The sequence below is a fragment of the Paramormyrops kingsleyae genome, chromosome 19 (genome assembly GCF_048594095.1).
Source record: "Paramormyrops kingsleyae isolate MSU_618 chromosome 19, PKINGS_0.4, whole genome shotgun sequence".
NCBI lineage: Eukaryota > Metazoa > Chordata > Actinopteri > Osteoglossiformes > Mormyridae > Paramormyrops > Paramormyrops kingsleyae.
This window is the reverse complement of record NC_132815.1, coordinates 8,105,182-8,122,417: the sequence shown is the minus strand read 5'-3', so window position 1 is coordinate 8,122,417 and position 17,236 is coordinate 8,105,182. Positions and strand designations below refer to the sequence as shown.

The 17,236-nt window shown below is 43.1% G+C and overlaps 1 protein-coding gene across 2 annotated transcripts in view; it reads left to right on the top strand.

Moving 5' to 3' along the window:
* Positions 1 to 3,061: 3,061 nt before the first annotated feature.
* Positions 3,062 to 17,236, top strand: part of galnt14 (UDP-N-acetyl-alpha-D-galactosamine:polypeptide N-acetylgalactosaminyltransferase 14 (GalNAc-T14)) — a 71,296-nt gene continuing 57,121 nt past the window's right edge. Inside the window, exon 1 of one of the 2 annotated variants that reach the window (XM_023840932.2) lies at positions 3,062 to 3,394. In XM_023840932.2, the coding sequence (XP_023696700.1) occupies positions 3,263 to 3,394 (132 nt within the window). In that variant the 5' untranslated portion in view covers positions 3,062 to 3,262. Of the gene's footprint in view, positions 3,395 to 16,462; positions 16,542 to 17,236 lie in introns of those variants that run through there. The other variant, XM_023840933.2, reaches the window with a different exon arrangement.

The following is a 17,236-nucleotide window of genomic DNA, read 5'->3' as shown; positions in this document are numbered from 1 at the left end:
GGACCTACACACTGATACACCTTAGCTAAATAAGTAAATAAATTACAAACACAAGTGACTATATTATTGTTTGTATTGAAAAGACAGGTATCCATGAGATGTAAATTGTTTACCTGTTTTTAATTATCTTTAATTTCTCAGGCATTCCTCCAACATTTTATAATTTTTATTCAAAACAACCCCAAATTTGCAATTGAGGTGCAGTTAATATAATTTCATTGGAATTCATTCATTTGAGTTTATTACGGTTGGCACAGGGATTAACACTAGTGTCACATCTGCAAGGTTGAGTTCCACATCTACAAGGTTGAGTTCCACATCTACAAGGTTGATTTCCACCCCTGGTTCTGTGTGTGAAGTTTACGAATCCTCCCCATGTTTCCCCTGGGTGCTCCGGTTGTCCCCCAAAGTCCAAAACAAACACACAGGTGAACTGGTGTCATTAAGTTGACCAGAGTGTGTGCGTCCTGTCAGTTACTGGAATCCCATCCAGGGTACCCACTGCCATCTAACTCCAGGACCTGGCTTCATACCAACTGTGATCCCATACTGAATAAGTGGTGACTAACGATGGGTGATTTCAATATCTTTTATTCAACTGATCAAATTTGAATTCTAATTGACTGTATTTCTATCATGAGTTGCAAACATGTTTTTATGATAATTACAAAATAGTATTTTAGTTTCTGCCAAGAACTTGTTGGCTGATTGAAACAAGTCCACCATATTTTACAGATTTTCTTTCATTAAAATTCTGAGCAATAAATGGCACCTCTCTCTACAAAGGATGGGCACTTTGCTGCACATAATCGAAATGTTATATATTTAATTCAATTTTGAGTAACTAAGCATTTTCTTTTCCGTTCCTTCCATGAAGGCATTAATATTCTATAAGACGTAGTCTCCAATCACTGACTTTTTGATGTAGCCTATTCTCATTCAAGGGTTATTAAAAGGGTAAAAACTGAATTATTTAACATTTTATTTCATTTTGAAGCTGAATTAATATTGCTGTAACACCCAGCCAAAGTCTATTTCCTTTTCTTTTTTGCTTTGTAAAAAAAAGAATTTGATGCCAGCCTTTCAGAGATAAGTCTGCTTTCTAAATGAAGGTTTTACCCATGGGGAATTAGAAAAGCCAGAACAATAACAACAACAACTGAGTGCCACATAATGATGCCACTGCACTCTGTGATGTGATGTGATGTGATGTGATGTGAGCTAAATAAATCACTGTTGGACCTCCACCTAATGGAAATGACAGCCCCTAGGCTTTAAGGTAAAACAGGTGGAGTAATGTAAGATTGGCCAACTCGGCAAATCAAACTGTCTGCTGTTAAGGGTCCTCTATACTCCAAGGCTGGGCTGTATGCAAAGGGTTTTTCTCGGCAGATCTGCAGCATCTGTGGTTCTAGACCCTATTTATCTCAGCTCCCCAGAAAAATATTTTTCTAAAACCATTTACCCACCCAGATTTTCTCAACAAACTTTATTGTGGGGCTGCACCACCTCCTCTCAGCAAATTTTATTGACAGGGCGGTGGTGATGTCCCATGTTTCTTGAGGGGGTGAGACCCCCTTAGGGTCAAATCCTAGACTTGCCCCTGGTCCGCAGAGGAATGTGTCAGATCATAATGGAGTTGAAAATGATGCTTTCCAGCTTTTCTCATGACTCAGATATCATGTCATGATTCTGTTTTTCCTGGAGAAACATTTGGTAACTGTGAAATTGTCTTTTGCCCATGACTGTTTATGCAATGCAGAGATCCCAGGATGCAAAGGGCAGGGTACGCCCTGAAAAGACAAAGGACACACCCACCCTCACTAAGAGCAAAGTGGAAATTCACAAAACCACGACAGAATACCCACACAAACAGTTGGAGAACATTCAAACATTACGATAGTTCCAGGGTGGGAACTGAACCCTAAACATTGGAGGTGAGAGGCCACAGTATTACTCGTTGTTTTAATATTTATTCCTTATAAATAAATGTTTAACCAATTTAAATGTTTTTCTATATCATCATTTTTAAATGTTTTTTTAAAAAACAGACTCCATCTCTGGCATGAAATTGTGGAACAACTCTTATAACCAGCTAAACTTAGCTTATCCAATATATGATGTCCAGTACATGAATTTAAAAGGCAGAAACTGGCTCATCAATATAATCGTGTGACATTTAAGGACCATTTTATTAGGACATACCAGTGTGGAAGACCACAAGTCAGTCTGCAGTGTTACGCTGATATATTTGATTTTAGTTTCCCAATTTAGCTCAATTTCCCAAAAGGGATCAACTGTCAGGAAACGCAGCCAATGTTAATCCATGCAACACATATTAATATCCCAAAATGTCTCTTTGCCACCTGTTCATGCTACTCACCTATTCTTTCTATATGTCCATCTGCCTCTGCATAAACACCAACAACGCCCAGCACAGTAATATTTCTTTAGAATGCTAAAGCAAGCACAACTGAACTGTTCCCCAAGGCACTGCAGTCTCGCAAGAGAAACCTATTCAATTAACGCTGACTCTGTACAAGAATCAAACGGAGCGCAAAACAACTACAACACTATACACAGCAACAGTAAAATAATTCATACTGCTTATGCAAAATGCATGTTTTAGACCTTATGTGGGAACGTTATAAATTAGGCTAGCTGAAGTCAATTAAATGTTTTTTTTATATATATATATATATAACGGCGTTGGAAATCAAGCAGCATCATAATGTAGATTCGTATTCATTATAACAACTTCAGTCCCCACAAAAAAAGAAAAGAAAATAACAGAAGAGAATATCATAACGAGTAAACAAACAATAGAAAAGAAAAAATCAGTAAAGGGAAAATCCAAAAAAGTACAATGTATAAAAACAGTGTCGCCCATTAAAGCTCTCATCACATTTAAGTTTTAAGGTACGTATAAGACATTTTGGGTAGCACGCGAATGATGGTTGCGAGATCTGAACGGTAGGTGGCGCGAAAGTCATCCATATAATCAGGGTATATTAAAGTGTGACTTGAAGCAAACGAGACCGCATCTAGCGGGGTACCTCGCTCCTCCTGCGCATCGGCAGGTCCTGGAAAGCGCGTACGAAGAGCAGCTGGCAGGACGCGGCTTTGGGGAGGCTGGGCGCGCCTGCCGGACTTATGAAGAAGCGAGTGAGGTTAAAACTCGCCTTTTCGCCGGCCGACTTTTTCTAGAAATGCCGCGTTCGTAGCCGGGGCTGGAGCGACGCTGATTGATACGTTTTGAAAGATGAAGAGGGTTTCTCGAAAGCTGACTTTGGCGCTGGCTACGTTGTTCTGGGTTGCTGCACTTCTGTATTTGATACTGTTAAGTAGGAGGAAAGTATCTGATCTGGAGACGGAAGACGAGCAGGATAGAAAGGTGAGCGGTTTAAGACCGACTTTGGCAATTCATACAGTAAATTTTGAAAAACTGCAGATTCTTTATAGGTAACCTCAGGTTTGATATTACAGGTAAGATCCAATTTTGATGTTAACGATGATTGCGTCGTTCAACGCAAGTTTAAAATGCAGGGTATACAAAACATAAATTCTCCTTTTCCAACATTGTAGACAGCATGGCGATATTGATAGTTGTCTGTTGAGTAGTATTGATTTTCAACTATTTTAAAAAGTTTTTTCTTTGAGAAATGTACTTTTTCAACGCATTTGAGTTTGACACTGCAGTAATTCATTGGTTGCCTACGCATGATCGTGCGTGATGGGTGGACAAAATGCGAATTAGCCTATTAATTATCTTAGCATCTATAGCCTGCATCCGTAACCATGTCGCTTTTATAACTTTTTGCAGTGTCAACAATGAAGTGCTTGTGTGGTTTGCAGAGATACACTCCGAGTTGTGCAAATACAAAATGTTATTAATGAAGTTTGTATAATCTATTGTGTTATTATTGACTTGCAAACTGTAGCCTACTTGTTGGAAAGGTAAAAGATGTGTAACAAAGGAATGTGATTTGACTCGAGCTTTTCACACTTTAATTATGTCCTGACTATAATTTTTGTGAGAATTGAGGCGCAGATATTTAAGGTTTGACTACAACGTGTTTTAAGTAAATGGGTTGCATTCTTATATTTGTATCAGGATTAATTGTGTAATTTAATGCTTGGATGAAAGAAAAGCGATTATTCTGATGCGACGTTTTTCCATAATGCATTTGCCGATATGAATAAAATCAACGCTTAGAAGTGTAGTTCCCCAAAGGTACCGTTTAAAGTATTAATAGTAACAGCTTTCTATACAAGCAATAGGTTTCAGTAAAAACACTGTGCCATTAAATGGGCGTGAAATGAAAGGCAGCGTACAGTGGATTTACTGGCGGAGCGGTGGGGTATTTTTTCTAGGCGCATAGCCATGAGAAGCGATGAGCAACTACTTGGGTCCGCAATTGATGGCAAGTTTTCGCTCCACCCATTTAAATCCTTGCGTGATGTTGGAAATGCACGTTGTTAAACACGATCATACGCTGATGTGTAATAATTAAAGCACTAACATAAAGTGACAGGCAAAGCTTCTGCAGATACCGGCGGCCAGAAAAGGAACGAGGAATTTTTTTGAAAATGATACAGAATTAGTGGTCTTTTTCATATATGTGGGCATGCTTTTACGATGGAGTGTTTTTAGAAGAAAGTTCATTTTGATTGCATTCGCTGTCATATACAAATACATTAGGCTACATAGCGAAGTGACGAAGTGGCTTCTCAAGCTGGTCTACCTTTTTAGGCCCTAAAAAGTATTTAATACTATGCTGATCAGAATATAACATTTATATGTATGTATATATTTATGTCCCTCACCCCCAAAAGCCATAGTTTCCATGTTGTTTTGCATATATTTAGTATTAGCTGGCTTCATTGGATGCCTTGAGTGCTTTAGCATAATGCATGCGTCTAAGTGGCATCTTCAGGCGATCCATCAATCGTACTCGATTACAATTAGGTCAGTGCCTGCGTTGGATTTGAATCCCTGCAATCAATAGGCTGCTTTTCACTAATCACTATATCTGGTATCATTAACGTCCTGTCTGCGGTTGCCCACCACTAAGTAGGTAGTATTCATACCGAACGTACTCAGCACCGTATTCACGTGCGCTAGTGACTCAGGGCTACGTTTTGTCGGCTCCTTATCAAGTGTGTTTATTTATTTTCGTTCAATCTGCAGTGTTAATTTAATGCGCACTCTTCATATGTAAACAAACAACACTATTTTATCACCAGGAATGAAATTGTTGAATTAAATGGTTTTACTCTGGAGGTGTAAAAGAGAGGGCTAATATGTACCCTTTTAATCTTAAACTTTTCAAGCATTTAAAGATATTTCAAACAAGAAAATTGCATTTTTATACTAGAGAAAAAACTTGTGGATAGCAACAAATTAAATTTTCATTTTTGTACATTATTCTTTTTTTTTTGCATTCATTATTTTTATCAGTGAATTTCACAGTAATGGGAATTAAATGGCTTTGACTCATGTGTAAGTGCGTGTGTTCATGTTTTGTCTTTGTTCGTGTTTTGTTTTTGTTTTTGTTTTTACCATTTCTGGGGCCTTAGGCTGCAGTGTATTGTTTGGGAGCTCAACGACTTGATATATACCCAGTAAACCAGGTTACTCATTCATTACCCAGCTGCAGTAACTCCCTTATATTTACAGGTGATGGTGAAAGATAACATGTTTTCCTTGTGGACAACCTGTAATTAGGTGGGTGTGATGTGGGTGTGATGAACCGAAAATACAGGAGCAATGTCACATGGGGAAGGGCATCAGGAGACGCACCATGTGGGGGTCGGAGTCACATGGGCCTACTTGATGATTTGTTTCTACCCAGCATGCAATGCGTCTCCCAGGGCAGCTTCCTTTGAGATCTTCAGTGAGAAGCAGGTATCTGGTAGAGGATAATGGCTCTCTGCATGGCACTGGATGATTCAGATGGAACGTACGGTTCTGTTTTGGCTGCTGTTCAGCTGTTTCTCTGGAGCTTGGGGTTGTGATGGTGTCCAGAGTGGTGACAGTGTCTCAGGGGTTGTGACAGTGTCCAGAGTCATGACAGTATTCATTGTTGTGACAGCTTCCAGAGTTGTGACAGTGTTGGGGGTTGTGACACTGGTCATGATGGTCTCCTTTGATTGTATTGTATGGGGTCAAATTAATAAAGTGATATATTACTTACATCAGCCGGTGGCCCATCGCATGGGATTACTGGTTGGGCTTCATTGCTCCATAGCAACATGTGCTGTCAGCCAGTAAAGTAAGACTATGGGCAGGATGGAGCGAGCAGTGTCCACCTGCAACAATGTCCTGCGTGGAATGAAAAGGAAGCCAGTGACTGATAGAGGGAAGCCCCCCCCCCCCCCCCCCCTAATATTTCACAGGAGTCACATGTTAAAGGGGGAGATCAACAGACCATTACAGACAAAAACAATGACACATGTATGTCACTCAATCCAGTTCTTTAAGTAACTTTTACAGTGTATGTATATATTGTCATTGATGTCTGTAAAATGACCTCTGTGGGTGGTCAGGTGTGTGCCCTGGCATCTCAACCAGCCCCCCCCCCCCCCCCAAGCTAATGCCCTCTGCTTCCCAGGATGGGCTCCAGGCCCACAGTGACCCTGCAATAGATGAGTGGATATGGAAATTGACTGGCCTGATATTTAGTCACCGATGTTATAATAGACACTGTACCACGGTGGAACAGCAGGGGTCAGAATAAAGTAATTAAACCTCGTATTTTATTCCAACAGTACATGGGGATAGTGTTTGTCCTTGTATGTTCTGCTTCTCTTATTCTGTCCAAATGTGTGGTGTACGAATCAGGCAGGAGACGCCCCAGATCGACCGCTAATCCATCACAGACTAAGTGCCCTAGATGATTTAGAAAAAAAAACAGTTCACCTAACCTCATGTCTTTGGACTGTGGTAGGAAACTGGAGAAGCTGGTGGACATGCAAACTCCGCACACACACAGAGCCAGGGCCACGATTCAAGGCCCCCATGTGACCACGGTGCTGCCCACTGAGCTGGCCTAGTATATGCCTGTTTCATTTTTTCCAGTAATGAATCCCCAGAGCACACCCTGTAATCCCAAGTAACAGGTTTATCATCAGTGTGTATCAAGGTATTATTTCTGCATCCACAATGCTACCCTGTACTAGCTGGCCTTATGTGTAAATTTCCTAGTCGTTCGTTGTCCTTTTCAAGGCAGAGGAACCAAAGTGTTTTTCTTGGCTGTGTCTTTGATCACTGGTACCATTACGACAAAGATGAGATCAGTAATGGGCTCTAAGGAGAGTGACAATAGCAGGCTGAGCTCACAGAGTCCCTGAGATCCCATGTCTAATGGCAATCTTAATAAAACGGTGAGATCAAACAGTGACTTTTCTTCCTTTTATTATTACTATAATTATTTTTAAATGTCACCCTGATCCTTAAGGTTCCCATCAGAAAGTCACCTGAGCAGGAGGGTCACCTGCGGGTTGTCGCCCCGTCCATCTCTCCCGATACAGGATCAGGAGAAATGCGAATGTCGCATGGACCGGAACGCGCATGGATGTGTGCCTCCCACACACTTCTCGCATGCCCGCCCTTGCATGGCTCACCCCTTATCCCGCTGTCCCTCTTATCTTGTCAAAATGAAAATTAAATCTACATCCTGTGTAGTCGTATTAAGGAGGGAAAAAAAATCCAGCGTCTTAATCTTAATTCTTTCAGTAAATGTATGTCACTGATGAATTTCTCATAATGAGCGTGAATAAAACGAGAGGCGCGACTGAGGAATTTCATTTTCGGCAGAATAAACAAACCAGCAAACGATGCGAAGCAGAGATTTCTCTCTCCTTTGGTCTCCTGGCGTTCTGGAGACTTGCTGAAACGGGAGGTGTGTGAGAATGGAGGGAAGGCGTCTGCAGCCTCCCGCCACAATTACACAAACCTTCCACACCTGCCCCGGATGGCCTTAATAACAACATTTAGCTTGTAGCTTTAGACCCAATTCCAGCGCAGCCTCCCAAATAACATTCAGTAGCTGGCGCCGGCAGAGAAGTATCTTTGGTAATTAAGTTTCCTCATCAGTAGCCGGGGAACCTCTGCCGACCTCCATATGTGGGAGCCGCGCAGCTGGGAGGAAAACGATTTTTACCTGTCATTTTTCAATGTGGCTGTTGTTTCCCTCCACCTAAGAAGAGCACCGTTTAATTTTCGATCCAAGGCTACCACACCGACTGCCCGGCACTGAGGTCCGTGTCCCTGCTGAGACCGCCTTTGATTGCACGGTGGAAAATTTAATGCATTTTTTTTCTTTCATTTTGTGACCTTGAGTAAAGGAGAACTATCAGAGACATTACCCAGGGCACAGTGACATCATAATTCAGTGAGGAGCGTCTGTGTTAGTCAGTCCTGCCCTGTGTTGTTAGCCAGTGTGGGCCAAATCAAATCTGAATGGCTGGACCACCAGGGGCTCAATGAATCCTTTTTCCCTACGCTAATCAAAAATTGTGTCATCCAGAAAGGGGGTTTTTGGCATCAACCTCGTGGCCAGATGGTGAGTTTCTGTTGTGTTTGGGCAGCGGAGGCCCTGAAGATGGCCAGATAACCCTCTGTGGATCAGTGTTGCAACAAATCGTTCTGGGAGAGCTACTCCTGTCAACAGACTTCCACACACTGGAGTGCCCGGCCTTGGTAAGCTACCAGGAACGAAGCAGCACAACTTTAAAAATGAACAGTCATTTGGGAACAAGCCTCTGAAATTAGTTTTGAAAAATGCATGTATAAAGAGCAGTAAATGCAGGTTGTAGATGCAGGTTGCCTATAAGGTGCTGAGTCAGCATTGCTCAGAGTTAGCAGACAATCACACCTTAAGTTCTCGTAGCGGTGAGCTGCAGGACCGCCGGGCTGCTATTTAAAGGGACCAGTTAATGGCAATCGACAGCTCGACTTTGAGGCTTGAAACCAGCCAGTTTTAAGGTAGCTGGTGTTTTTAAGAGATGAAAGGCTTGAATATCTCCAATCAATTTTCGCCTTTCATCACGTCAGGATCTCAGAGCAGTGTAATTACTGTGGTGGTGTCTGCCCCGCATGGTGTAATTTAATAAGGGTGTATAATATAATAAGGGTATATAATAATATACTAGCTGTAAGGAAGGAGAGAATTGAGTACTTTCACTTTACCTCTTAATATCGATCCATCTTACATAACTGCTTGTATAGACCTGGAGACGATTCCAAGGCGAACGGCAGTGCCACCCTGGAGAGCTTGTTAATCCTTCACAGTCACAAGCTATGGGCAATTTAGGGAAAACAATCCACATCAACTGCAAAGCAGTGGGGCTGGACGGAGCCGGAGTATGCTGAGAATAACGAGGAGGACGTCCAGATCTAACACGGTGTTTGGGGTGGGAATCAATCCCACAATCCTCACTGCTGCCCATTGATCCACATTCCGTCCAACAGCTAAATATGATCGGTATAAAAGCTAGACTGGTTTATTATTTTGGATATTATTTTAGCACCAAAAAAAAGTTTTCGCACCACAGAAGAGCGACTATAAAGACATTATTTTTAGTCAGTAGGAGCATGTGCACCGTGGGTATATCTGAGTATGCTTTTCATGCCATTGAACATAAATAGCACTCATTTGAAGGTCATAGCATAGCTTTTTGGGATCTACTGCTACCATTCCACTTGGAGAAAAACCACTGAAACGTGTTCCTGGAGAGGCTGTGGCAATATTTGTGTGTGCCTAGGAAGAATAGGCACTAATTCTGTTTATTGCCCACTCTATGTATAAAGTAAAATAAAATGTAAGTATTTACCATTTACCTACCAGATCTCTCGTGAGCTGAATGAAATGTTTCATGGTGTCACGGGGAAAGTGTACCGAGATAACGACCGGTGTAATGATAATAGTTTCACGCATCCATCGCTGCACGGACCAGACACCGGTATATTAAATAAATCATTTCTTTTCAAACCAGACGCCAAAACCAACTCTATAATTCATCGGGAACACGGTGCACAAACATAAGCACATTTCGCTTTCAAGCATGCAGCCTGTCTAATGGAATCTGGTGCCTTGTGAGTTTTGATTTTTATGAGGTTTATTTCGACAAATTTCATTTGCCCCCAGTGTTCCCAGGAGCGGTTTGAACCGCTGCCAGCCAAACTATGCGCCGGCATTTAATAACAAACCGAGTGCGTGACCGCTGGCTGAAGGCGGACTGGGGACGCCCCCGCCCCTCGGCACACAGAAACTTAGGAGGGGCACCAGTGTGGACCAGCGACCCTTCGCACTCCGTGCGCGTGCGAAGCGGCGGCGTCGCTCTGCGCGTTCCCGCTCCCGAATGCGCGGCACGTCCCCCGACGTTTTCCATGCACCGGTGACTCCCGAGTCCCGCTCTTCCTTATCAGACAGCGCAGGCGCTTGTCCGAATGTCGCTGTCGGACGGGGACAACGTGGTGCGTCCTTTGCATTTTCTTTGACACAAAAAAGGACGTGTCAGCTTGGCCATGTCATCATCCAGTCACCCATAACTCCATGACTCTTGTGATTAGATTTCAATTGCCTTATGCGCAATGGTGTAGGAGAGAGTTTGATATTGGTGTGTTTCATTTAATTTAAATGTAAAGGTTTCTTTTTTTGGGTCGGTGGGAACAAATGAAGCCAAATTAAATACTGCCCCTCTGCTTTCGTGTCATTCTTCAAAGCAAGGGTCAAATGACAAACCTTTGGCTTCTATACATTTCAGATATGTTGTTTATATAGATATATCAAACAAAGTTATATGAAAGATGTATCAAATATAAATGTATATGGCGTGATGGATGTAATAAAAAGGTATATGCTATGATAGATATATCAAATATTAAGGTATATGATACAAACATACAAAGGTATATGACATGATAGTGGTGGTGTGGGACCTCAGTAGTTGGTTCTGTAGGCTTGTACCTGCAGGGCTGTGTGTTTTCCTCCCTTCTATTTGTCCAGAACTTATGCTCTTCCTGTGTCCACATGCATTTCCTCTAAAGCAGTGTTTCTCAACCCGGTCCTGGCCCCCCCTAGACAGTCCACATTTTTACTCCCTCCCAGCTCCGAAAACACCTGAACCAGGAATTCTGTGTTATCGATTATCTGGGAGAGACCAAATACGTGGACTGTCTGGGGGTCCCAGAGGACTGGCTTGAGATACACTGCTCTAAAACATTCTGCTGCAAGATTTCTATTTGATTATTAATATTATTATTATTATTATTTTGCTTATATGGTCAAGCTGAAAGACTCCGTAAGACATTCTGACATTCTGTAGACTTCAGCTGCTAGAGAGTTTCCCCCGGCCAGATCTCTCATTTACTGTATATATAATAACTTTATTAAATTAAAACTGTTCGTATTCATTTAAATAACACAACTTCCCCAACGGGCTGGTGCTGGGATTGCTGAAGGCAGGACATGGCGGCTACTGGATGGAAGCATCTGAGGAGCTGCAGCCCGCTGACGGCCGAGCCCCCTGTACCCGCGTTAACCTTAAGTAAGTCATTTAAAAGGACACGTGTGCAACGTGAGCAGGCTTCGGCTTAATATGCCCCGCCGTCCTTTGCTAGGTCAGCCGCTGATTTGCAGGGGAGGTCAGTCACCAGCGCTGCCTCTGCCGCCTCTACCGGCTCTGCCGCCTCACCTCCCGTCTCAAAGGCTCGCGGGTCTCACTCATCCAATCTTATCTGTATTCTACAGATGGATCCTTTTATCCGCTCGCTTTGCTATATTGCTGTTTAATTTCCGGTTAATAAATTTGAACGGGACATTCAGAGAGGGGGATTTCTGCTCCTCAAAGTTCAGACTTCATGAAAGGGCCACAAACTCTGAGCTCAGCTCCTCAGGAAAAAAATGAGCAGGGAAAAAAAAACCAGGCTTGAATGGACAGATCACACGTAAGAGGTGCAGAAGAGAGTACTGGAACCATACTATTTAGATTTTTTAAAAAAATTCAGTACTTTCATTCTGAATAAAAATCACATGCAGTAATTTCCATTTTATTTGTTTAGCAGATTTTATTCAAAGCAATGTGTATTTTTTTGAGCAATTAGGGGTTCAGGACCTTTCTGAGGGCCTAATTAAGAAATCAGCCTGTTACTCCAGGGATTTAAACCAGTGACCTTCCACTCACAGACACGGTATCCTAACCAACTGTGCCATGCACCACACCATAATGTGTTTGAAATGGTAAGGATGTGCTAGGATTTTTATTGTGTTAAAATATTTTCTAGCACTTTCGATTAAAGTGGTAAATAGATGCACCTGTGTATACTGTAGATACTTCTCGTGATCTGCCTGTTATAAATATTTGTAAATCTACCTTCATCAGTTTCCTGGTGATCCTTGGCTATTGTAGCAGGGAACTACACTTTGTTGAGTTTTGGACCATCTGCAAACGGTCAGGAGCAGCTGGGGAGATGGTTTTGGGCTGACACTCTGCATCCAAGTCTAGAACCTTGGTCAAAAACAGAAGAGAGTATTCAAGGACTGAAGACCGCCAACTTCTGAAAGGTCATTTGGGAGTCTTAGTCATGCCGAGTAGGTTTAAGATACCAGGACACAAACAGGAGAGGAAGAAATGCGACGAAAGTCAGGGGCAAACGGGAGATGCAGCCAAGGACATAGTCCAAAGGCAAAGTCGAAGGAAACAGGAGGGTTTCCTCTGGGGATTCACAAAAGAGTAGATATGACAAGCTCTTCATCCATGAGAGCTTCAAGGCTGAGCATAGTGAAACAGCCTGGAAGCTAGCTAAAGCCAGGACACGCCCACTCCGCCAAATGCGGACAGTGCGGCTCTGACCTCTTCCGGTTAGATAACACTGTGCCAGTATGAAATAGTCATTCATATGAAGACGCAGAGCTCTTACAAAATGCCGAAGAAGACAGCATTTTGATCTAAATGCTTTATGTTTTATTGAGCCATATGCAAGTAAATGCAAAAGCTGCATAGTTACCATGGTCATCATGGCTTTGTGGGGATCTGCTCAGCCTCAGGTGTGATCTGCTCTTGAGTGTCCTTTAGCTCAATGCAGCACCATAACCGCCTTGAGGTGATATCCTGGAGATATACAGACCGTCTGCTGGCCATCGCTGACCTTCAGCGGGTGGGGGGGTGGTGGGGTGGGCGGCTTCTGTCCAGCTACTGCACCATCTGTCACAAGACGGCACCAGCCGATAGCCCCAGTCAGCCAGCATGGAAGCTTTGGATGCAGACCCCCAGCCAACCCGTGCCAAGTCCTGTTAGAATCACTGTGGGCAAAGAGATGCCTCATTTGCACCTTCCACAGCAGAGTCGGTTGGTTAAACAAGGACGACGGAGGGCCCAGATTCTGGTTACTGTTGCCTGTCTGCAGCTGTGGCTTTCTGGGCACGATTTTCCTTCTGGAGCATCTTCCCTGTACGCAGCTGGACAATTAATATCGGCTCTTTAACATCCCTTAAGCCCTCAGAAGTTATCTTCATCGGTGCTTTGACCAAGAGCACTGAATCAAACGAAGATTGGGCAGCTCACTGATTGATTTTTACTGGAAGAATGTATAGACACAGCAGAAGGGTGGCTGGCATGGTCTTCGGGGGAATATCCTGCAGCGTTGAACCTCTCTGGACTTTGGATTCTGGGTGATCCTGATGTCCATGGAAGCAACTGGACCAGAGCCCATCCGGCGGTGACAGCATGTCATTTGATGAAGCAGTTGAACATAGGAAGGCGCCTGGGATAACCATGTACATCCAGCCACAGTGATCATGAACGAACATGCTGGGCTGTCAGGACCACCATGGACACCATTCAGAGAAGATGCAGTGATAGGTGCTTCCTGCTTGGATGCAGATGTTAAAAATAAGCCTTCTGTGATAGATGGTTTCTTGTCAGCAGGGATACCTTATTAAATTAACCTATTGTGTTAATCTCTTAAAATTCTCTGTAAATATCTTCTACTCAAATGGATGTTTTCCTTAATCACAGGAACAAGAGGGGATAATGAAATGCTGTAATGAAAGCACTATATTAGAATTCCCCATTACAGGACGCGCTCTTGAGCTGAAGTTATGCTTGTGCTCACTGTACTGTAGCCATTATCATGCTAAACAGTCTATCTTAAGGAACAGACATCTGCAATTACCGTCCTCTATTGCGGGCCGCTGGGCTTCTGTTGTGCCTCTTGCAAATCCGTGGGGCATGACATCTCCTCGTGACTGACAGGACTGGAAAGCGAGTTCTGCTTACCGGGGAATTCTTGACGCAGAGTGGTTCTGTGGACCACTGTCTCATTAACGTCTCTCTTGCGTGGGAAGTGGCTGTCATTTTCACAAGTTTTTAATTTTTTTCTAACCAGCTACTTTTCGTTTATATGTTTGTTTGTTTGAAAGTTACTAAGTTTTATTAACTATTACTTAAAGCAGTATTTCTCAAAGCAGACCTTGGGGACACCTAGACGGTCCATGTTTTTGCTATCTCCCAATTCATTGGGAGTTGGGAGGGAGCAAAAATGTAGACTGTCTGATGGGCTCCTAGGACTGGTTTGAGAAACACAGACTTTAAGCACGGAGTTCGTTTTAACTGGGGGTGTTTTCATGCATTCCTGTTTATGTGCATGTTTGCATGCAGGAAATTCGCTATATATGCACGCTTGCATGCTTGGATGTGTAATAATAGGCCCGCTCATTTCGCATGCGCATGTCAGTGCCTCTGTGTGGTCACATGTGATTGTCATGCCGCCTCGGTGTGCACGATGCTCACCTTTCTGGACTGACCTCAGAATGACCTTTGTGTCTATCCAATTTGCATGAGGCTCTCAAATTACTCTGTTATGGGAGCTGGTAGACTGCACAGTCTGTATCCTGAAGATACGCAGAGTGGAAGCAGAGCCACTTCACGATACCCTGTAACAGGGACCAGTACAGTTAATTACAGCGCAATTTAATAAATTACTGTCTGCTAATCAAATCAGCCATTTCCCCACCATTTATAGTCTTATGCAGGAACACGACTTTTTTGCTCAGCTACAGCATGTCGGATTATTACATAATTTGCTGTTCATGTTAAATACTCCTGCTGGGTTGCTGGTTATATTACTGGCGCTGTAAGCGGTTGGTTCTGGGTTCTAATCCCCAGAGGATGCATGACCATCTCTGAGACGGGTGCTTCATTGGAACTGCGTTTTTTTTGTAATAGGATGGAGGTGAGAAAAATGAAGGAGGAAATGTTATATATAAAAACATCAGCCACCAGCTAGGATGAAGCCGCAAGAGTCGACTGCGGAAATGTCACGCGGACATAATCTGTCGGCCGGCCTTGGGCAAACGGCTTGTATGGCGAGACAGAGATGGGAACATATTAGGCAAAAAAAGATAGAGAGCGTCCATTTTCCCCCAAAGCTACCAGTATTTCTCTCCCCCTCTCCCTGAGGACAACAAGCTGTTGGATCCAGTGGCATTCAGACGTGATTAAATTACCTTGGTCCCTTCGCCTTTTTTATTACAGAGATAGGTAACTTTTGCTGACAGGGGATAAAACTGAATTCTTAGTGGTTTTCAGGCAAAATGGAGAGCAGTGATCGCCATGACCTTTAGCAGAACTCGCTGGCGGTGGATGAGGGCCTGCAAAATCGATGCAATAAAGCACAAGGCAGGGTAACACATTAGCAGCCTGCGTGACTGTCGCCATAGCCAGCCATCGCTCCGGGAATGTTGCGCGGGATGGGAAATCAGACACGACTGTGCCGCGGTCAGCGAGGGAGGGTGACATTCCTTCCCACAAACTCCCAAACCTCCGTAGTTTCTTTCCCAGCAGCCCTGGGGACTGGCATTAAATTTCGCTACAGAGCCCCCAGTTCCCCATCTGAGCATGATATTTGTCCCCATAATCTTTGCATCATCAGCTGGTCTGGTTGCTTACCATTGTCTGAGGATTCCATGTTATATAAATTCAAATATATTATGCATGTATGTATGTATATTTTTCATAACAACAATCAGTATACAGTTTTTCTTATTGTACAATTTTCCAGAAGTATTTCAAATTCAACCTCGGGGGTTGGGAACCACCGTGGACCAAGGACCCTGCTGTACCCATCTGAATGACATCCATTTATTAGTTTTGTTCAAATACTTTCCCCAGGTTTATTTTTCTCAGTGTGTTCTTTGGAAGCTGAGCCATACAATCACATGACCTCAGACAGAAAGTGGAAGGCACTCAAATAAAAGCGAGGTTCTGCGGGATAGGGTGACCCGAGGGGCTTGTTCCGTTCACAGAGCATCAGCTAAGAAGACTACAGCCTTTTGGGAAAAGCTGACGCGCATCTCCGTCGCAGCTGTGTCCAAATTGCTGTATAGCGTGCTGATCCTAGTGTCAGCCATTTTGTAGTGGTGTCCGCATTCTCAGCGGAAAAATTACCCCCATTTAGTCCGTCCGACATACCTCGCAAAGTGTAGCGTGTAATCGGTCTACCCGGAAAACGGAATCCTGTAATGCATCACGCTTGGGTTAGTGGAGTCGACGTGTTCGCCGGAAAGCTGCTCGCCCTAGGATTGCTCCCGGGAACAGTTACACAGCTGCACAGCTCTAACAGTACAAGTTTAAGTGTAACGGTTCCATTTGTCCCAGACGTCTCACTGGGTCTTCATGTGAGTGTCCGGTAGCATACAGTCCTTCTGGGGCTAGCAGTATATCTTCTGAGGACAACCACAAACCCCAGAGTAACATCATTTTTGCATGTTACAGCTTGATGTCTAGAAAAAAAATCTCTGCTTTCATCCATGCCTGTTGTTTACAGTAGCATTCTGAGAGTGAGAAGCAAAGTAATAATAGACAATAATTTCACAAGTGTATGCAATGGCTATTCAGACTGCTGGTATAGTGTTCAGTGATAGTCTTAATAGTCTCAAATTGGGATTTTGGATAAGAATTTAATCTGCTATTCGGTGCTATATTCAGAAGTGAATGAGTGAATGGGACATTTAAGAGGCAAAGGGAAGTAATCCTTTTTCCACCTCGTTATATTTATTAATGTACCTTTGATAATTTATCTATAGCGAATTAATGTGTTGATTATAATACTTCATAAGCTGCAATGAAGCTCTTGTATGTAATGCACTATTGAGACCTTCATAATGCTGTATACTGGTTGATATAATAATTATGGAATCCTTGTATTGCATTATGAAGGTATCTATAACTC